The sequence below is a fragment of the Rhinoderma darwinii genome, chromosome 2 (genome assembly GCF_050947455.1).
Source record: "Rhinoderma darwinii isolate aRhiDar2 chromosome 2, aRhiDar2.hap1, whole genome shotgun sequence".
NCBI lineage: Eukaryota > Metazoa > Chordata > Amphibia > Anura > Rhinodermatidae > Rhinoderma > Rhinoderma darwinii.
In genome coordinates, this window is record NC_134688.1 from 68,455,834 (window position 1) to 68,479,372 (window position 23,539).

Here is a 23,539-nt window from a genome sequence, read left to right on the forward strand (position 1 = left end):
ATTTTATGTTATATTTTGGACATTATATTTCTGAAATATGCATTTACTTTATTACGCATAATATCCTGTTTGTGAAGCTCCTTCGGTGTAGCATATAAAGCTAACCACATAAATTCATAGGACAATTATATTTTCAAGTTACTTTTTTAATTTGCTGTAATGATTCTGTGGCTATTTCCATTGTTGTATTGTCCTACACCAATTCCTCTCTGTTAAGACTGACACATTGAGATTGTGTTAACAGTCTATGAAGATAAATTGTTGTGTAACAGAATATTGAACTTTAGGTTGTCTATATAAGTAATGCTAAGATCAATACACATTGACATTTAATTCGACATAAGTCATCTTGTATGGATCTCCAGGGGAGAGGTGTCCAGGATTCAGCCAGTACATAAAATAACCATTCACCACTTGAAAATCCTCATGCAGTAATGCAGACCACAATTGCCTACCTTTAGCGCAGTCAGTGGATCTGCCCCTGAGAAGAATATGTCTGCATATATTACCAGCCTCTCCGTATAACAATATATATATATATATATATATACACACTACAGTTCAAAAGTTTAGGGTCACTTGGAAATTTCCTTATTTTTGAAAGAAAAGCACAGTTTTTTTCAATGAAGATAACATTAAATTAATCAGAAATACACTCTATACATTGTTAATGTGCTAAATGACTATTCTAGCTGCAAACGTCTGGTTTTTAATGCAATATCTACATAGGTGTATAGAGGCCCATTTCCAGCAACCATCACTCCAGTGTTCTAATGGTACATTGTGTTTGCTAACTGTGTTAGAAGGCTAATGGATGATTAGAAAACACTTGAAACCCCTTGTGCAATTATGTTAGCACCGCTGTAAACAGTTTTGCTGTTTAGAGGAGCTATAAAACTGACCTTCCTTTGAGCTAGTTGAGAATCTGGAGCATTACATTTGTGGGTTTGATTAAACTCTCAAAATGGCTAGAAAAAGAGAGCTTTCATGTGAAACTCGACAGTCTATTCTTGTTCTTAGAAATGAAAGGCTATTCCATGCGAGAAATTGCCAAGAAACTGAAGATTTCCTACAACGGTGTGTACTACTCCCTTCAGAGGACAGCACACACAGGCTCTAACCAGAGTAGAAAGAGAAGTGGGAGGCCCCGCTGCACAACTGAGCAACAAGACAAGTACATTAGAGTCTCTAGTTTGAGAAATAGACGCCTCACAGGTCCTCAACTGGCAGCTTCATTAAATAGTACCCGCAAAATGCCAGTGTCAACGTCTACAGTGAAGAGGCGACTCCGGGATGCTGGCCTTCAGGGCAGAGTGGCAAAGAAAAAGCCATATCTGAGACTGGCTAATAAAAGGAAAAGATTAATATGGGCAAAAGCACACAGACATTGGACAGAGGACGATTGGAAAAAAGTGTTATGGACAGACGAATCGAAGTTTGAGGTGTTTGGATCACACAGAAGAACATTTGTGAGACGCAGAACAACTGAAAAGATGCTGGAAGAGTGCCTGACGCCATCTGTCAAGCATGGTGGAGGTAATGTGATGGTCTGGGGTTGCTTTGGTGCTGGTAAAGTGGGAGATTTGTACAAGGTAAAAGGGATTTTGGATAAGGAAGGCTATCACTCCATTTTGCAACGCCATGCCATACCCTGTGGACAGCGCTTGATTGGAGCCAATTACATCCTACAACAGGACAATGACCCAAAGCACACCTCCAAATTATGCAAGATCTATTTAGGGAAGAAGCAGGCAGCTGGTATTCTATCTGTAATGGAGTGGCCAGCGCAGTCACCAGATCTCAACCCCATAGAGCTGTTGTGGGAGCAGCTTGACCGTATGGTACGCAAGAAGTGCCCATCAAGCCAATCCAACTTGTGGGAGGGGCTTCTGGAAGCATGGGGTGAAATTTCTCCCGATTACCTCAGCAAATTAACAGCTAGAATGCCAAAGGTCTGCAATGCTGTAATTGCTGCAAATGGAGCATTCTTTAACGAAAGCAAAGTTTGAAGGAGAAAATTATTATTTCAAATAAAAATCATTATTTCTAACCTTGTCAATATCTTGACTATTTTTTTTCTAGCCATTTTGCAACTCATTTGATAAATATAAGTGTGAGCTTTCATGGAAAACACAAAATTGTCTGTGTGACCCCAAACTTTTGAACGGTAGTGTATATATATATATATATATATATATATATATATATATGTAATTCCTAATGCTGATCTGATCTTTTGTTATATGCTACAGACTATAGAAATCTAAGATGTAAGACTGCCAATGTGATAGTACATCAAAGAACATCACCGCACAAATCATGTTAAGACCTTTTACACGGGCCAATGATCGGACAAACATGCGCTCGTACGAACGCTTGTTTCCGATCATTGCCCTGCCCAGGATAGCGATCGGCCGAGAAACGAGCAAGTTCATTGTGTGACTTGATCTTTTACGCAACCCAAAAAGTGGTCGCTTGTCGGCAGCATATCCCCATGTAAACAAGATGAAAATGTATGGGGAGGAACGATCATATGAACGATGGTTCGTCCCCATGCATTCCAAGTCCTGCATGGGGACTGTCATGCAGATGTTTTCTACCTCCGTGTAGGAGTAATTTCCTGTTGTGTAATAATCTAATTAGGAAGAGAAAGCATAGGGTGCCAAGATTGACAGATATCTAGAGTGCGAAATGGGAGGAGAAAGTTTGGAAGTATCGGTGTACCTTCTATGCAGGTGCGTGACTGGTTGACCAGAAGACTCTGCCACCAAAATATCTGTTCATGGTTATAAACTTCCTCTCTCCAGTTACAGTAGGAAGAGCAGCTCCGGAACACACACAGCTGTTACAATACGTAAAGTACTGTGCAGAGAACAGGAACTATGAGTGGTTCCACAATCTTGCTAACAAGGTTCCCTAAGGGCCAGTTCACACTGAGTTTTTTTACATGTTTTTTGACGCGGAAAACGCGCCAAAAAATGGCTGAAAATGCCTCCCATTGATTTCAATGGGAGGCGGAGGCGTTTTTTTCCCGCGAGTGGAAAAACCATCTCGTGGGAAAAAGAAGGGACATGCCCTATTTTCGGGCGTTTACGTTTCTGGCCTCACATTGACATCAATGGGAGGCAGAAGAAGCGTATTTCGCAGCGTTTTTTGCCCGCGGAGCTCAATGGCTACGGGTAAAAAACGCAGCGAAAATCGGCGTGGAGGCAGAGCAAAATCTGCCTCAAAATTCCAAACAGGATTTTGAGGCAGATTTTCTGCCTGCAAAATACTCTGTGTGAACCCAGCCTAAAGCTGTATTTGAATGGTGGTTTTCCTATCAATAATCTAATAAAAACCTCAAAAACAAGACTCCGTCTTCAGATTAATTTAATATGTGTGGGAGTTTCTAAAGGGGCTATTCCAGAGTTTTACATAAATAAAAATATGGAACTTTGCACACACACGATGAGAATTTTTTAGTAATCCAAAAACAAAAGGTTGGATTATTATGATGCTTTGGTCTTATTCCGGATTTTTTTCAGATAATCTGGGTTAGAACAGGGAAAAGATGTACATGGTCATGTAGAATCGGTAATGAGTCTTATTCTCTACTCTCGTCTAATGTACATGCGCCTACAACTCTTTTCCCTGTTCCAGCTGGGATTATCTGAAGAAGATCCAGAATAATCCTGCCTTCTGTTTTGGAATTAATAAAACTTTCAATTTTAGTGTGTGCTGAGTTAAAGTCCTATTAGACGGATAGATATTCTTTTATAATCGATCAATGATTTAGTGAGTGATTTGCGTTTGAGAGGCTGTCTATTATAGTCTATTCTAGATTTTTTATTTGGACCCCCTACTACGTGCACCACTACCCATAACATGGGGGGGGGGAGGACCCCATAGACTCCAATTGTTCTAGACATTTTCTCCGCAAAAAAAAAATATTCACTGTCAAATATAAAAGAGGGAAGAATCTTAATCTTAAATTGTGAAAAAGCATGCGGATATTGTACAAAGCTAATAACTCAGCCAACACTTCACCAGCAGATGATGCCATGACAGAGCAGAAGGGAGAGCGGGAACAAAAGCCTTCACTGAAAAACAAGCTTTCACAAATCCAGAAACTAATTTGAAAGTGATAAAAATTAATTTGCACAGTTTAATTGGAAGCAGTCTCCCTCTTGAACGCCGGCAGAGGAGCTCAGGCAGCTTGTGCTACCGGCTGATTGAATTTTTTGTCAGGTAGGTATGTCGGACTCGCCTGCTTATCCTCTCGAGCCTTTCTGTGCAATATATTACGTTCAGCTTCTGACTGGTGTTCTTTAAAAGGATCAATGCTATTCATGTTATGTCCCTAGTGCCTGAAATTTCATTGATTTTGGGACTTCACCTGACATTTCTCATTACTTTACTTCCAACAGGATACTCACCAAAGGTGTGGGCTTCAGCCTTTCCCATGTGAATTACAGCTATTTCTAAAGGGACTTTTTCACCCCCGTCAGACGGGGAGCCTGTATCTTCTAGCACACATGTTCAATATAAATCCTAAGCCGTTCAGTGAAATAGGATTATTGTCCGCTGTCTGCCATTTTGGATACAATTTGTTTTAAATCTCGCTTTACTTCATGAAGCAGAAGAGTCAATGCTAAAGGGAAAACGATCCCCTCTTTGATATACAGGTTTATATTATGCTAGACGGTAATGGAAACTAATATATAGACCTGGACCCACACTATGGGCATATTTAAAGCGACGTTAATCCGATGCAAGTTCTTGGTTGTAGCTGCAATGGAAGAGGTTAAAAGCAGAGACTCTCCCGATTATAGCAGATTGTTCTTTTGTGTTAATTTCACTGTTTATTCCATTGACTCATAGTGGAAAATAGTATTTGCTGAGTAAAAAAGCATAACATTTTAATGTATAAATCATCAGGACAGGGAATATAGTGACTGTACGAAACATTGATATATGGTTCTGGGTATGTTGGGATATTTTGGATGATAACAATACATACATGTGCATTTATTCCTAAGCAGCCAGGTATCACAACATCGGGATGGGAGGCATCTAGAGACTCACAACCATTTGCTACTTTAAGGCAATAATATTTTTTAATTGAAAATACACAGAAGTAAATTCCCTATTCTTTAGACTACCCCCTCAGGCCCTACACTAAGTATTATACAGTGCATCAGTTGTTCCTGGAGAGTTCCTTTAGGGAGAAGAACTTTTAATGGTTATAGTTATCTGAGATAAGACAGTCTGCTTTTTTCCAAATCCAGCGCCACTCCTGTATGTGTCTGGTATTGCAGCTCAGCACCATCCGTTTGAATCAGTCTGAGCTTCAATACCAAATGCAGACCAAAGAAAAGTTTTTTTCTGATCTCACACAATCCCCTTAGGACTGTCAGCAAGAGATCTTAAGCATACTGTATTTTCTTCTCTATAGAGGAGGCAGGAATGGTGCTGCCTGGGATCGAGCATAAAAGCTGCGTGACCAGGGACTGAGCATACCGGTTTGGGGTTGAATTCCTGTTAGTTCTGTCGACACTATGATAATGTGTCCTAGAGGAATAAAAATGGGAACTCAGCACTCCAAGGTATTATGCAGAAACTGATATTTTATTTCACATATAGAGAAAAGTAGTAATCCAAAATTGGTTTCGGTCTACAGGGAAAAACAAATCTGTCCCCTTCATTTCCATAGTCTTTTCAAGTGGAACTAAATCTTATTTGGACATCCTTTCCTTAAAACAGTGTTCTTTCCATAGTAATATATCCTGTATTGTTATCAGTGTAGTTGTCTTCCTAGGAACACAGTATGTTTTAGAGTTCTGATGGAAAGCAGTTGACCCAATTCCATCCCACCTCACCCCTTACTTTATAACTGTGTTTATCTCAGTCCTAACCAATCTGTTCAACCTATCACTAACCACTGGCATTAAAACATGCAACCATCACACCCATCCCTAAGAAGCCATCCCTCAACCGGTCCTCTTTGTCCAACTATAGCTCCATCCCCCTACTCCCATTTTCTTCAAAGCTCCTTTAGCAGCATGTCTACATTGAACTGTCCTCCCACCTCTCATCCAACTCTCTTTTCGACCATCTACAATCTGACTTCCGACCCCACCATTCTACTGGGATGGCCCTAACCAAAGTGACTAATGATCTTGTAATTGCCAAAGTCTCACATCATTACTCTGTGGTCCTCCTTCTAGACCTGTCCTCTGCCCTTGACTCAGTCGACCACTCTCTCCTTTTACATATTTTCTCATCTTGGTACCACGGACTTGGCCCTTTTTTGGATGTCCTCATACCTCACCAACCAAACATTTTGTGTCTCCCACTCACACAACACCTCCTCTCTCTGTTGGAGACCCTCAAGGCTCTGTCTCAGGACCCTTGCTTTTCTCCATCTACACCTTTGGCCTGGGACAGCTCATTAAATCCCATGACTTTCAGTACCACTTGTATGCTGATGACACACAACTTTACCTCTGCAGTGTTCCAGAGTGTCTAACAGCTATAGCCTCTTTCTTCTACACTTTTTTTTAAACTCAACATAGAGAAAACTGAATTCACCATCTTACCCCATTTCACTCAACCGCATTACCAGAACTATCTGTTACAGTTAATGGCTCCACAATGCTGCTTTGAAATAAACTTTTATTCCACCCTATTCTTCAAACCGCACATCCAAGCCTTTACCACCTCTTGCCGCCTCCACCTCAAAACACTCTTTACTCAACTTGGAGTCAACAAAAATGCTAGTACATGCCCTCATTATCTTCCGCCTAGACTATTGTAACATCCTTCTCTGTAGCCACCCATCTAAGACTCTTGCACCTCTTCAATCCACCCTCAGCTCTGCTGCCAGGTTAATGCACCTCTTTCCTCGTTTCACTTCTGCCTCTACTTTCTGACAAAATCCCTTCACGGGCTACGCACTGACCAAAAAATTCAGTTAAAAATTTTAACGATGACTTACAAAGCTGTCCCCAACCTGTCCCCTCCATACATCTATGTACTAATATTCTGATACCTCCCCACATGTAATCTCTGGTCCTCACAAGACCTTCTGCTTTGCTCTTCTTTTATCTGCTTCTCACATCATTGTCTCCAGGATTTCTCCCGTGCATCCCCCATACTCTGGAACTCTCTACCGCAACACATCAGACTCCCTCCCACCATCGAAACCTTCAAATGCTACTAGAACGCCCACCCCTTCAGAAAAGCTTACAATCTGCAATAACCCTGCTGCCACTACCCTACCAGTTAAACCGCTTTTACGCTTACCTACTGTCTCCTTTCCCTTTCCTTGTAGATTGTAAGCCCTTGTGGGCAGGGTCCTCGATCTTTTTGCATCAGTCTGTCATTCATTAAGCTCATGTTTATTTTACTTGTTGTTTTTATTGTCTCGTGTTATGTACTTAAACCTCTTTTCATATGTACAGCGCCCTGGAATTAATGGCGCTTTAAAAGAAATTATATTAATAATAGTACTTTGCTTTCCAGCTATATTGTTATTTTTCTTGTGTACTGGTATAGTCTTGGCGTTTCCTTCCATAACTCTTCCACATATTACAGAAGTAATTTCTTCACATATAATGGTGTTCTGCATTATACTGTCCCCATCTGACCCGCCAGATAGCTAGTTGACCACACTTTTGCTGAATTGGTTAAGCCTGGAGCAATACGGTTTCAATTCCCAATAGCATCTCATCACCTGAAGCCCTTTTTGTTCCTTAGCCTTTAGCCCTTTGCTACATCTATCATTTAGGATGTGACAGTATGCGTTGCTGAATTTTGAATGATTGCTGCAGTGCTTGGCATCTGTCCCTTAGAAGGATGAAGCGTTTGCCCTCCATTTCGAGTTTTCCATTGTCTTTTCTCCATGATAGAATACAAGGCTTTCCTTGTGCTGCTGTAATGATATTACAAAAGATAACGAAACATTTACCTCTTTACATGATATCTTATGGCATTTTGTGGTTGCAATGGTGCAGCTTTCTCTGTCTGACGTTACTAGTAATGCATTTAAGCATGCAGTCCTGAAAATATTCCTGTGTCCTTACAATATGAAGCCTTATTGCAATTGCATTAAGGTTTTCAATGGAAAGAAATGTTTATGGGTCGGTAGTCATTTTGTTGCAATGTGCAATTATCAGGTTTGGTTTATAGATGGGTGTTCATATTCAATATATTGGCTATAGGAATACATATAGAAAGGAAAATGGATTGGTTGGGTGCAGCATACATGATGCGGGTGCGTGTTAACTTCGAGTATGCTCATCAGTCAAGATACTAATACCCCTCTGCAGCTTATTATTATCATCATTATTATTATTCATATGACTCCATCATCTTCTCTAGAGCTGTAAATTATAGAACAAGAAATGACTGATACCATATTCACATACTGTACATAAAAACATCAAAGCTACAACAGTATTACAAAAACTTACAAAACGTGTGTAGAAACATTAGGAGAGACAGGCCTGATAATATGAGCTTAAAGGGGTACTCTTATTGTGGTCCTTTTTGGCATAGCCACAGAATATGCCATAAATGTTTGATAGATGTGGGTCCCACCTCTGGGACTCACACCTTTCTCTAGAACGGGGCCCCTTGACCCCATCCTACATTCTCCCACTGATCCCTGGTCTCTGAGTTACGAGGCGGCCGGAGTATAGAAACAGTCGAGCTCGCGGAGAAGTGAATGGAAGTTACGGAAACCGCACATGTTAGGGTTAATAACTGCATAAAGGGCTAAGAGCCTGTTCACATCACCGTTAGCTTTCCGTTCCGGGGTTCCGTTGGAGGTTTCCGTCGGGTGAACCCTGCAACGGAAAGTCAAACTGAAACCACAGCTTCCGTTTCCGTCACTATTGGTACCAATGGTGACGGAAACATTGCTAATGGTTTCCGTTCGTCACCATTCCGGCAGGTTTCCGTTTTTCCAACGGAATCAATAGCGCAGTCGACTCCGTTATTGATTCCGTCGTTAAAACGGAAACCTGCCAGAATGGTGACGAACGGAAACCATTAGCAATGTTTCCGTCACCATTGATATCAGTGATGACTGAAACGGAAGCTGTGGTTTCAGTTTGACTTTCCGTTGCGGGGTTCCTCCAACGGAACCCCGAAACGGAAAGCCAACGCTGATGTGAACAGGCCCTAAAAGCAGTGTTTCCTTTTTTTGTTTTGTTTACAGTTACTGGTACGTTGACACTACTATATGCAGCCCTAGGAGACCTTGTTTATATACACTTGAGAGGAGAATTTTTGTTTAATTTGATAATCGTACATGTTCCTAAACTGTTTCAGGTGACTACCCGGCTCCAAGAGCGGTCCTAACCGGCCATGACCATGAAGTTGTCTGTGTGTCCGTATGTGCAGAGCTGGGTCTTGTCATCAGTGGAGCTAAAGGTAGGTGCTTTTTTCCTTGTTTTTTCCTCAATTATTTTATTATGCTGAAAAGGATTATTCCCAACTCAGATATTTATTGCATATCCACAGGATATGCCCTAAATATCCGCTAAATGTTGGTCCCACCTCTGGTACCTGCAACTATGTCTAGAACAGGGTTCCCCGAACCCTGTCCCACCTGGCAAGGCAGATGCTGCATTCAGGTGGTGAATGAAAGGAGAGGTGGCCGCACTAGGTGCGCGGTTCTCTCCATTAATTTCTATGGGAGTTATGGAAACAGCCAAGTGTGCTAGCAGGTACATGTACAGTCACTTCTCCATTTATTCTCTGCCTGGAAGCTGCGGACAGTGGCTGTCTCACCAGCCAGGATGGAGGGGTCAGTGACCCCCTGTGCTGGAGATAGGTGAGATGCCTGAGTTGGAAATACCATCCTTTTTACTAAACAGGTTTTGTTTTGTTTTTTGCTTAGTCATGTATGATTATTTTTTATCTTTATCTCCAACACTATTTAGTTTAACCTCTTGCACTAAATTTATAAAACAGTAAAGTAAAAAAATTATACACTTCATAGTATATTGGGGTCGTAGCAATATTTAATATAGAGAAATTAAGTATGTTATGTAAACTAACATGATATAGGGGAGATAAAAACACATGGCTGGGCCCTTCATGGTGCATTGTATTGTTATTTAAAGGGGCTTTCCCATCAGAGACATTTATGACAAATCCACAGGATATGTCATAAATGTCAGATAGATGCGTCTCCCACCTCTGGGTCCTATCTCTAGAACGGGGCCCCCTAAACCCCATTATAGCTTTTTGTGCTTGCGCTGCCTCACGGCCACTTACTGATTACATGGTCGGGAGTTACAGATACGATATAGCTCGCATGCTACGCTGCTTCCATAACTGCCATTAACTACTATGAGAGTTACAGAAACAGCGTAGCTCGGCAAATTACGCTGTTTCCGTAACTCCCGACCATATAACCAGGAAGTTGCCGTGAGGCAGCGTGAGCACAAAAAGTTATAATGGGGTTTAGGGTGCCCTGTTCTAGAGATAGTTGCAGGTCCCAGAGGTGGGACCCGCATCTATCTGACACTTATGACATATCCTGTGGATATGTCATAAATGTCTCTCATGGGAAAACCCCTTTAACCATAGTCTGCATTTATCTATTTTAATAAAGGATACATCCTACCAAAAACGACTCTACGCTTTATTCAAAGGAGGATTCCAGGAAAATGTAATACACTGTATTATGCCTAGTGCAGGGCCCAAGGGGGCGGTGCATGACTTTAATTCGCTGTTTCTTGCGCCGGGCCCTTGGGACCTAAACCAGGCATAACCATGGTAACCTTGACCTATAGGTCCTGATATACATATAATTTTTGTGTTCATTACTGGACAGTCATTTTAAGATGTTGCCAACTTTAAATTAAGACCTGGCAACGTCCCACACGTATTGCATAACCATCATTCAGTCAACTTCCCGCCTCCCTCACATTTGAGATCATTGCATTTTTTAATCATTTGGCACCAGTGAAGGAATCACATTTTGATGCATTCATCCAAGATAAATGGTGAACTATATTAAAGGGCCTGCTGGATTTACATGAATTTTCCCAGATGATTAGCTTACAAGTTATTTTGTCCCCGGCTGACACCAGGGAACATTCTACGATCCTTTGATTGGATTTTCTCCTGAGAAGACTTTGGTATACGGTTTCACTTAGCGTGTTTTTCTAAATAAGAGGACAGATGTCAGAAGCGCTTTAGGAAATCTCTCGAATGCACTTTATACCTAAGCTGCCGTTTACTTTGATCAGGATCCACCTCCTTACAGCAGGGCACGCCTGATAATGTCCATGTTAACATGCATTTCTCAATAGATTTGTTATAGGCTCGCTCATTCTGATATCCGCTTTGCCAATGTCTATTCTTTCATTTCTCCAGCTTGTTGACATGAATAAACCCAACGTTAATGACAAATCTGAACACCCTTAACTTAATCGCCTGCCCACACTGCACCCTGCAGACTGGTTTATTACCTCCGTTTGCCTATTTTTTAGTGTTTGTTGTGTACCCACTTCTCTTTCTGTCTTGTTTTATCCATTTTTATTCTCTACTTTTAGTCGTAGTGATTTTCTATAATACTATGGGATTGATGCAGATCCAATCTAGCCAATATATGTTACATTGTGTTGTATTTTACCAGATCTCTTTTCGTTTTAGCTTCCAGAATGTAAATGCCATATATATTAGTACACATTTAACTAGTTACTGCACCCAGCAAACAAGTACTAATCTATGTGGTGACTTTGTCCTTCATTCTTACCTGTGGTTGGAGGATGAGCTTCTAAAAATCATCTCATCAGCTGATGAGGTTAATCATTGTGAATAGTTAGGGTCCATTCACACATTGCAGTTGAAGAACCGCATAGAAAAACTGTATCTGACGAGCACATGTGATTTATCGCAATTTGGTGTGTTATTTATGCGGTGGCATTTTTTACCGCATCAAAAAAAGTACCAAATTGCAATAAAAACGCATGCGTTTTTTGGATCCAGTTTTTCGGCGTTGTTCTATCCGCACCTCAACTGCAACACGTGAATATACCCTTAGAAATACAGATTTCGATTACCAGCATTAGGTAAAAACTGGCCAGACAGGACAATTTTCCTTTGATTCATTCAACGTCCTTATATTTTTCACTATTGGACACTGGCTACAATGAAGGAAATCTGCAAGGATTGGAATGATTTTTCCATATAAAAAATGTATTGTCCGTGTGTATCGCTGCTCATGTGTCTTGTCATGAACTGAATGTCACTAGTGTTTGATCATTAATGCCCCGAGAAATGTAAAACCGTGACTAACCTGGTTTGACCATTGGAACACATTTCCATTGATCAAATCCGCTTGTTATAGTAGTATATAGATAGTAATAACTAATAATTGTCATTTTCTGTCAGAACTATTGCCAATCCATTATTAAACAGCCTGTCCTTATAACACCTACATCCCATCCATCTCACTGGCCTCAACCTAAATAATATTGGTAGGAACCTTGAGGGTAGATGAATATGTGAGCAGGTGGCGCTGGCAGGGGCAAGGCTCAGTGGCATTTAAATTGTTAGAATCAGGGGGGCGCCCCCTCAAACACACCATCGAAACCCCCCCCACCCCCAACCCCCCCACCCGCAACGCAATCGGCCGGTGAAAATGGTTGTCATGGCAGCCTGGGGCCTCCGGCAGGGCTTCAAGGGAGACTGTCAGAATCACGATATACTGCAATACATTATTAGTGCAGTATATCATGCAAGTGACCCAACGATCGCTGCTCCAAGTCCCCTAGGGGGACTAATAAACAAAGTAAAAAACAGTTAAACAACGTTTTTTTTTATTACAAAAAAAAAAGTATTAAAAGTAAAAAAAAAAAAAAAAAAACTTTTCCCATTTCTCCCCTAAAGTTAGAAAAAAATAAAAGTTAACATAACTGGACTTTTACGGACCCGGCGATACCAAACTATCACAATATAGCATTGTTTAACCCGCTCGGTGAACGCCGTAAAAAAAGAAATATATAAAACATGCAAGTTGCTGTTTTTTAGTCTAGAAAAAAATGGAATAAAAAGAGATCAAAAAGTCACATGTACCCCAAAATGGTATCGGTGAAAACTACAGCTCGCCCCGCAAAATTTAAGCCCTCACACAGCTAAATTGGTGGAAAAATAAAATAGTTATGGCTCTCAGAATATGGTGACACAAAACATTTATTTTTTTTATCAAATAGTTTTATTTTCTTAAAAGTGGTAAAACATAAGAATGTAGAATAAGGTGAATATGTTGTTTTTACCGCCTGATAGACGCCGTAAAAACAAAACACCCCAAAAAATGGCGTAATCGCTGTTTTTTTTGCCCATGTCACCCCACAAATGAAAAACTACAACTTGTCCCTCAGAAAACATGCTTGAAAGTTATGGCTTTTGGAAGGGGGGGGGGGGGATACAAAAATGAAAAAGCTCAAATTGGCCGTGTCCTTAAGAGGTTTTTGTTTTTTTCTCTTACAAAAATGTTGTCTATAAATTTTAATTCATCGGGTAGATAAACTGACCCACATGAGGTTTAAATACAGCAGCTCTCCAAAAATAAGAAAAAGTTCCTGCACTTAAACGCAACTATAAGTCTGGGTTGGCACGTCGTGGCCGATACTCCAATCATTAAGAGCTGGTTCCCATAGGAATAAATAGAGAGCTGCACACAAGCGTGGCCCCCTCTCCATTTATTCCCCACTTGAGTGACCCCCTTTTTGGAGGTAGGTGCAGATTCCTAAGCTAGGACCTGCATCAATCATACATTTATGGCATGTCCCATGGATATGCCATAAATGTTTAAGTATGGAATACCTCTTTAACTAACATTGATATCTACAAACTACACGAGGCATCATTTAATGGGTTAGATGTTGGTGACCATGTCTTTGTGTTCTTTCTGAACAATGTTGAAATTTAAAGGGGTATTCTAATAATATTATAACATATTCATAGGCTATTCCATAACATTATGAACAGGGGGACCAGACTCTGAGGTCCCAACCAATCATGGGAACAAAGGGACCGGGCCCCGTCAGCATTGAAGTTAAAGAGTGTGTATTGTAGTTCCCTACACAGCGGGGGCCACGATCATCCCTGTACAGGGAAATCCTGTCAATTCGCAGCAGCTTTCAATCAGCACTGCTGCTCCTTCATTCTGAGGATTGTGGGGGTCCCGGCAGTTGGACCCCCATAATCTGTAAATAATGGCATATCCTATTACTTAATATAGAGGTTAAACTCTTTTCATTTATACCAGAAATTATTTCTATGTGCCAGAGAAATTGAAAAAGTTGAGCGTGTGAAGAAATTTTTTAGTTTATTGACAATCTCCAGGATGTGGGACTGATGAAGTGGTTAAAAAGTGTCAGAAAACCGCATTTAGTAAAAAATGTTTACAGTTAATAGTACATAGCTTTATGTTAAAAGCACGTCAGGGAGCCGGCCCATATAAAATGAACTCTATATTGTGCTTTTCGACGCTCCCCGGTAGAAAACAATGATTATTTGAGACGTACTATGCACAATATTGCCGACCTCTGTGACTTTCATTGAGGTGCAGCCAGCAGTGAATAATCCATGTTTCATTGAAATAACAAAAGGAGCAATCACCCGGAAGCCGGGCGTTCTCTTTACATCTGTGTTCTCACTTTCAGCAGTAATAGAGGATCGCTGGGGAGAGGCGTGTAGTAAATATGTGTAGGACATGGCCCGCACAGCCCGCCGACCCCCGTCTGAAGATCACACAATTTGCTTTGAATAATTGAGGTTTTTATTGTGCGCAGTGTCAGTTTCCAGTGTGTTTGTATTGATGTTTACATCTAAGCACGTGCTGTTTTCGACAAGTCATTGTACTTGGCATTGGGGACAATGTAGGGACATGGTAACACCTGCAGCTGCCACCCTCCAGTCTAAGTATAATTAATATTAAGAACCATGGGACAAAATATTAACCAGAATCAAAGGGGAAAAACCTCCTGAACCGGGCTGTGCTTAATGTCAGAGTTCAGGAATTAATGAAAGGGTTAATATACATTTAACCAAATGAATTATTGAATCTAATTTCCTTTAGGATTTTTGCCGCTGTGTTGATGCACCTCACAGTAGAACACCTGGTCATAAGGGGGCGCTATAAATCTCAGCGTATTTGAAACATTTGGGACAATTCTGGAGTGTTAATACTATCCGCAATGTACAATTAACTTCCTTCATTCAAGAATTAAATAATCCCGAGAATTCTTATAATCCTGCATTCGTTTCAAACCCAGAACTGCATCATCTTGAATTTTGCAAGACTAGCACCAAAAGACTGAGCAGAGTGATAGCTGCATGCGTTTATCTTGGGCTGTCTCCCATATGGCTCTCTAATTTTACTAGTAAATTTTATACGATTTATGTTGTTTTTTGCTTTTTTTTGGACTGTCCAGTAATCCACTGTATCCGATAATTCAACATCTCTAAATTCCTGTTTATGCCAAATTATACTGTCTTTGAGCTCAATTAGTTTCCTCCTAGAATAAAATGTAAATATATGCTCAAAGTTTTAAATCTTATGTAGTTTGTATACTACAATATATACTAGAATTTACTTGAGTAAATTTGTTCTACCTGCTCTATGTCTTGTAGAAGGCCCGTGCTTAGTCCATACAATCACAGGGGATCTGCTCAGAGCGCTGGAGGGACCAGAAAACTGCTTGTTCCCTCGCTTGATTTCAGTATCCAGTGAAGGACATTGTATTATATACTACGAGAGGGGGAGATTTTGCAACTTCAGCATAAATGGCAAACTTCTGGGCCAAATGGAGATCAGCGATTCAACCAGGGTATGTATGGATTTTCATATGGGTTCTTGTTTTTCTCATGAAAACATGTATTTTTTATTATGAATTAAATTCAGCAAAACGTATTGTTGATAGGACGTGTCTAGAAAATAAAAAATCTTTTTTAAACAGCTCATGATGATAAGCCAATTACCGGGTGTCAGGCTGCTGGCTGTAATCTGTGGGGGAACATGGCAGCAAGTGTTCATTTTTCCTGTAGCGCCACTGCAGGGAAAATGAAGCACTGCACAGTGCCCAGTAATGCATGGACGTGCCGGGTCCACCACAGAGAGAGACACCCTGGTATGCCATAACCCGTTGGGCCCCATTCAAGTAAATGGAGCCGGCTACAGTTCCGGCATAGCCAAGTGCAAAACTTAGAAGAGAACGCAGCGCTAAATCAGCGCTGTGGCTCCTTTATTCTCAGAATCAGGGAGTCTGAGGTCGGACCCCCCAGTGATCCTAAAGTGGTGGCATATCCTAGGGATATGTTATCACTTTATCAGATTGGAATAATCTTTAGTATTCTTTATTGACTGGTTTGACATAAACAGGAGGACTATGCGCCACTGATCCGGTAATCTCCCTTGCCATAGAGGTGATGGTTATTTCCTTTTCCTCCAGGTTCTAAAAGTGAATTGAAATTTTGCAACAGAAATACAATTTACTTCTATATTCAGACAAATGGAAGTGAACATGAGGTGGTTATACATGTATATTAGCCAGATAGATACAGTATAGAGCAGCATTTCATATCCTATTATGCCTGGCAATAGAGGCATTTGTGCCGATTAAAGGATTTCCTTATCTGAAAATTGAGTTTTAGTTATTGTGTGTTAGTCGTCCCTGTAGCCGTTCTGAATGAGAGCTATGTTCTTTTTTTTGTCTAGGCCATCCTCCTGAGCAGCGATGGGCAGAATCTTGTGACTGGCGGAGATAATGGAGTTGTAGAAGTCTGGCAGGCTTGTGATTTTAAGCAGCTCTATATTTACCCTGGCTGTGATGCCGGGATAAGAGCCATGGATTTGTCACATGATCAGAGGTGAGTCTGCAGCTCACAATCCAAGTTATTATATTATATGTCCCTTTACTTCTATCCCTCTATTGTATGGTTATGTTCTAAAGGCTAACCTAGAAATATGTCATTTCTTCTATCTTTATAATACATTATTTTCTCTCTCACCCTGACTATTTTTGAGTTCCTTCAGTGGGAGATGTGGGCAACGGATGTGAATGTTCCACCCACCACAGATTTTGTTTTCAAGTTTCATTGGAAATGATAAAACTCTGTACCAATAACTGTGGGTTTTTTTAAGACCTATTTGCCACAGACGTAACGATACACATATCCAAGCTGTGTCCTTGTGAGAAACACGTCAATTCTTTAACCTCTACCTTTTCCCTACGGGGAACCTCTGAATTTTTGACCTATCCTGGGTAAACCCTTATTCAAGAAAGCCTGTTGTGGGAGGGCAAACCATTCTAGTACCATGTTCTGGTTCTAGTGTATTTTCTGCTTGACTAATGGAGGGGACCATAAATAGGCATAACTGACCCTCCTAGTTTCCTATGGATTCAGCTTTGTGCCCGGCCGCAATATTTGTGACGTCTTCCTGAGCTGGACAGAAAAACCTTGCATTTCTTTGTCCGTCTATATACACCGGATCGGTGCCGAAACGTCAAAACTTTAGTCATCAGTTGTGTCCGGTTGAGGCATAAAAACAACTGGCTGGACAAAACTCATATATGTGAACATAGCCTTAGTGGGCATTTTAATTGCCACAGGGAGAGGGGGGATACGCAGCTGCCAGATGTTTTACTTATTTCCATTTGAAAAGAGGATCATTCATGTTAAAATCCAGCATGTTTTCCCATTATTAACCATCAAGGGATACACAATAAATCAGGAAGTTGTTGGGTCCTCTCCACATTGTTGGATCTGTTGACATTAATATTTCTGTCTATTATACGCTGTTTAACCCTTGTCTCCTTTTTATTTTCCTGCAGGACCTTGATCACTGGCATGGCTTCTGGTAGCATTGTAGCTTTTAATATAGATTTTAATCGATGGCATTACGAACATCAGAATAGATACTAAAGTTGACTGAAGTGCTGAATGCCAAGTTTCATGCTGAGAGCACAAGCGCTGCAGTTAAGGCGTTGTTGTCATCTCTGGTGGAAAAGCAAGCCTGCATTGAGCTCCATTGTACATTCCATTACACTCAGCAATAGCTGTACATTGTAGTCAGCAAACCACTTTACATTGTGTTTTATTTCACAACTGAACACCAGCTGCTAAAGGCAAGCCTGTACTCTGTATATTATGAGCAGTAGGAGGAGTCTCGGAAATTATTTCAATTTTATTTATTCATGAAAAGCTGGTAGGACACATCACAAAGAGACTTTTGGTCACTCATGAAGAAGATTGTGTCCAGCTGCTATGGTGTTTAGTCCATGATTCTTACATCCCATTTCCAGCCTCTTTTCAAGCTGTGAAAAAAAAAAAAATATATAAAAAATATGTTTGATACTTTGTACATCAGATGCACATCTTTAACTTTAAAAGGGATACTTTTGTAAAAGTAAAACCTTGTATAAAGAACAAAAAAAAAGTTTCTTAGTTTTATCGTGAAGCTGAAACGTGCTTGTACTTTACACCTGAGGGATCAGGTTTCTCCACGAAACTAAAAAGATGCAGCTTGCATTAAAAGGTTGAATATGGGTTTGTCCGATCCTTTTTACATTTACACCAAAATCTGCTTTTGCACTTTTTTTTCTTTAACCCCTTCTTAGTGAAATCCCATAAAACTTTAAAACCTAGGGATCTGAAGCCATGGTTTGCCATAAATCTCTCATAAGAGACATATTTGCTGTGGTTCTTGGTTTATTTATGATCACGCTGAAGGAGAGATGAGGCAAATATATATATATATATAGATACACCCAGTTTTTTTTCCTAAGTAAGGGTCTTACATTTCATTGTGCCGATCAACATGGGTTCAAGACAAAAAGAGATCAAGCCCCTCTGAACACAGGTAAAGGGGTGCAGAAAAATTGTAGTTGTGAAATTTTATTTTAAGTAAATTGCTTCGGCGTTGGTTACTGATTGGTGTTACGCTTTCATGGTGGCCCTACGTAAAGCCACGTGCCCAGTCTAAGACACCGGAGGATACGACACTGCAGTGATGGCTGTAAAAATGTTTTCCTGCACATTGTACTGTTAAATGACACACCCAGGGGTAAATACACTTGTTTTTCTTTGTATATTTAGTGACTGTATTGTCATAGATGTACATATTGTGTCGGTAGGGCTATGAGGCATGTAACAGGAATGTAATTTACACTCACTTGCGGGCATTTATTTTAAAAAACAAAAATTGTCAAATAAAAATGAGAATTTGTATTGGCACTTTGCACCAGAAAACATATCATTATTTATTGATGTGATTAATTATTTGTTCTCCACCTTGTATTAGTAAGTTTTACCACTTGGTTTCTTCTACATTGTTGTTTGTATTTTAAAAAAAAAAAAGAAGAAAAAAAGAAGAGAAGAAAATAATTGATTCCGATAGATGGAGTCACCGTAAATATTAAGTTATTCATCACCAGTCTGTAAGCAATATCTTGAGTTGTAGCTTAGAATAGGAGGATATTGAACACCTGGAAGACAAGTTCATTTCATCTTGAAATCATGGTGAGATATTTTGGATATATGAATTCCTTAAGCTATTGTAACCATGTTTTATTGCAAAGATGTAAAATATGCCAGATGTGTTCAGTTGGAAATAAAAAACAAAACAAAAAAAAATAAATGAGAAAAAAATAAAAATAAAATATGCAAACAACTAATTTGGTTATTTACTTTTTTTTACAAAAAAATTCAAATTATATGTTTTAGGTTTTTTAAAGACAAAATATAATTATACATACATGTATTTTTTCATATATGAGTTGGTCAGAGCTGTATAAAGAAAGATATGAACCGGGTGCATTAGCTTGAATCAAACAGAGGACATATGATTGACAGGAGCGGCACATGTATAGTTCATGTCTGAGTGTATTTTAAGAATGTGAGGAGAATATTAAAGGGTTATTCGCGTCACAGAAAGTAATGGCATATCTGTAGGATATGCCATCTCTTTCTGATCAATATGGATCTGAGTCCTGGGACCCCATTCGATTCTAAAATTAAAGGGACCAGCGTTATGTCCCCTTTGAAGTTTTTCCCTCACACAGCCACCGTCTTTGCAGGGAACTGCAGAGCAGTCTCATTTGTTTGAATGGAGCCATGCTGCAGTTCCCTGGAAAGCGGGTGGCCGCCAGTGCCGATGTACAGGGAAAAACATACAGTCGCAAAAAAAAGGAAGTGACCCCTTTGGAATAACCTGTATTTCTGCATTGATTACTAATAAAATGTGGTCTTATTGTTATCACAGTCGCAATTATAGACCAACACAATCTAACAGATAACGCACAAAGAGTTGTACTGTTCATGTCTTTATTGAACACATTGAGTAAACATCCACAGAACTTATTGGCAAAAGGAGTTTCAATTAAGGAGATTAGATTAGTAGTGTGGGTTTCACAAGGGCTTTGCCCATTAAATAAAGGCACACAGAGCCTGGCTACTGACAAATCTGTTCTCAAGAAGGTTTGGTTAGTGTCAACCATGCCTCGAGGCAAACAACTATTGGAAGACCTCAGAAGACCAGTTATAGAGACACATGAAGCTGGAAAAGGCTACAAAAGCATTGCTAAAGACCTGAACATACATCAATCCAAATTATCTACAAATAAGGAAAATTCAGGACTGTTGCTACCCTCCCTAGGAGAGGGTGTCCTGTTAAGATCACCGAAGAGCACAATGGACAATCCTTAAAAAGGTGAAAAAGAACCCAAGTGTACCAGCAAAACACCTACTGAAGACTCTACAAACTGCAAAAACCTCTATTCATGTGTCCAATATAAAAAAAAAACTCTGCACAAGAATGGTGTTCAAGGACACTACGAAGGAAGCCACTTCTGTAAATAAGAAAAACATTGTGGCTCGTCTCAAGTTTGCCTGAGAACCACCTGGATGCTCCACAATGCTTATGGGAGAATGTTCTATGGACAGATGAGACAAGAGTGGAACTTTTTATCACACATGCACAATGCTATGTTTAGAGAAAAAAAGAACACTGCACACCAACACCAAAACCTCATCCCAACTGTGAAGCATGGTTTGGGGCTGTTTTGCTGCCTCCTGGCCTGGACGCCTTATGAGCACTGACGGAACAATGAATTTAAAGGGGTTTCAAAACATTACAGGAGAATGTGTTGGCAGTAGTCCATGACCTCAAGCTGAATAGACGTTGGGTGGTGCCACAGGACAATGATGCAAAGCACACAAGAAAATCAAGTGATGAATGGTTAGAAAGTTTTGGAATGGCCAAGTCAAAGTCCTGATCTTAACCCTATCGAGATGCTGTGGCATGACTTGAGGAGGGCTGTGCACACAAGGCAGGAATAGTCTAAAATTCCTCCTCCGCATTGTGCAAATCTTATTTTCAACTACAGAAAACGTTTTGTCCAGGTGAATGCTGCGTTTGGCCAAGGTTATCAAATTCCTTTTTTTCCGCCTGCACTGTGGATGTTTACTCAATGTTCTTTATGTAAGTCATGAACAGTACAACTGTTTGTGTTATTAGTTTAGTTATTGTTATTTAAGACACAACTATAGACCTAAACGCAATGAAACCACATATTAGTAATCAACTTAGTAATCTAGGTACCTACTTTTTCTTGCAGCCATAACATTCAAACCACTGACAGGTGAAGTAAATATTAGGCAGCAAGTCATCAGTCAGTTCCTGAAGTTGATGTGCTGGAAGCAGGAAACAAGTAAGCAAGTGTAAGGATCTGAGCGACTTGGACAAGGACCAAACTGTGATGACTAGACGACTGGGTCAGGTCATTTCCAAAATGGTAAGCCTTGTGGGGTATTCCCAGTAGGTGGTGGTTAGTATCTACCAAAAGTGGTCCAAGGAAGGACAACCAGTGAGCGGACGACAGGCTCATGGGTGCCCGAGGCTCATCCATGTCTGTGGGGAGTGAAGACTAGCCCGTCTAGTTTGATCCCACAGAAGAGCTATTGCATCACAGATTGATAGAAAAGTTGATGCTGGCTATAAAAGTGAGGTCAGACCACATAGAGACTGGCCAGAGTGCCCATATTGACCCCTGTCTGCTGCCATTCATGTGGATGTTACTTTGGCTCATACCACTTACCTAAACATTGTTGCAAGTACACCCTTTCATTGCAACAATTTTTCCTAATGGCAATTGCCTCTTTCAGCAGGATGACGTGCCCTGCCACACTGCAAAAAATGTTTAGGAATAGCTTGAGGAACATGACAAAGAATTCAAGGTATTGACTAGCCTCTAATTGAGCATCTGTGGCATGTGCTGGAAGTAACAAGTCTGACCCATGGAAGCCCCACATAGCAACTTCCTGGGCTTAAAGGGTCTGCTGCTAACGTCTTTGTACCAGATACCACAGGACACCTTAAGAGGTCTTGTGGAGTCCATTCCTCGATGGGTCAGAGCTATTTTGGCGGCGTGAGGGGTAATCTCCAGAATATTCGGCAGGTGGTTTTAATATTAACTTAAGTATAAATCTATACATACAAATTTATTTATTTTTTGGGGGGGGGTCGACACCACAGAACATATAGAGAGGTAGCAGTATTGAATTTGTCACTTGACACAACTAGTTCACATATTATGTAATGCTCTGTTCTTACCACATTCGGGCCTTATCCTTTTGCTATACATTAGGCAGGTATACCTCAGTTTACCTTTGTTTCGACTGTATTGGAAATTGTACAACTACAGCTTTGCGGGGAAAAAAACTTTCTGCGTGGTATACATTTTTTTTCAATTTTTTTTCTTTACGATAGGTGTAAATGGCTGATTTATACAGTTTTCTAGGCATCACTTCAATATATTTGGGGCATACATTCGGCGGTACTGTTAAAACGTATACACTGAACTGTAAACCTAGCCTTATTTGTAGTTAGGACAGATAAATTCACTCAATTACTTAATCCCTTCCCGACCACCCAATGTAAATTATGGTCCTTGTGCCTGCAGCCCGTTAATTGACATGTTCTCCTAACAGAGCGCACAGGGATTCCCCTATGCCCGGCATCTCTCAGTACTGGCTGCTACTGTACTGAGGGAAGACATCTGGAACGGATCACACTGGGGTTCCCCACTGATTAACCCCTTAAGTGTGGCAGTCAGTAACCAGGGGTTACAACAGTATCGATCGCTGGGTGTCAATTGCTACTATAGCAACTGGAGGCCTAACTGGGTCTGCCAACTACGGAAGGTGATTAGGTCTTAATATTCTGCCTATCAGTGTAAAACTAACTAGTATAATACACTACAATACATAAGTATTGCAGTGTATTAAACAACGATCAGACAGTTGGAACTTCAAGTAAAAGTTTCAAGTAATAAAATTATCGCCCTCAAATCCTTTATTAGAAAAAAAACCTATGCATAATTAGCATCACTGCGTCCGTTACGTTACTACTGAACTACAAAAATATTATGTTGTTTATGCCGCTCTGTGAACACTGTAAAAAATAAAATAAAAAACAATACCAAAATCTCAATTTTTTTGTCACTTCACCTCCTAAAAAAATGAAATAAAA

The 23,539-nt window shown here is 40.3% G+C and overlaps 1 protein-coding gene across 7 annotated transcripts in view; it reads left to right on the forward strand.

Moving 5' to 3' along the window:
• Nucleotides 1–19,670, forward strand: part of NBEA (neurobeachin) — a 575,138-nt gene extending 555,468 nt beyond the window's left edge. For all 7 annotated transcript variants that reach the window (XM_075851713.1, XM_075851718.1, XM_075851715.1 and 4 more), the window contains 4 exons: nucleotides 9,319–9,420; nucleotides 15,643–15,839; nucleotides 16,727–16,878; nucleotides 17,844–19,670. In XM_075851713.1, the coding sequence (XP_075707828.1) occupies nucleotides 9,319–9,420; nucleotides 15,643–15,839; nucleotides 16,727–16,878; nucleotides 17,844–17,934 (542 nt within the window). In that variant the 3' untranslated portion in view covers nucleotides 17,935–19,670. The remainder of the gene's footprint in view (nucleotides 1–9,318; nucleotides 9,421–15,642; nucleotides 15,840–16,726; nucleotides 16,879–17,843) is intronic.
• Nucleotides 19,671–23,539: the final 3,869 nt, after the last annotated feature.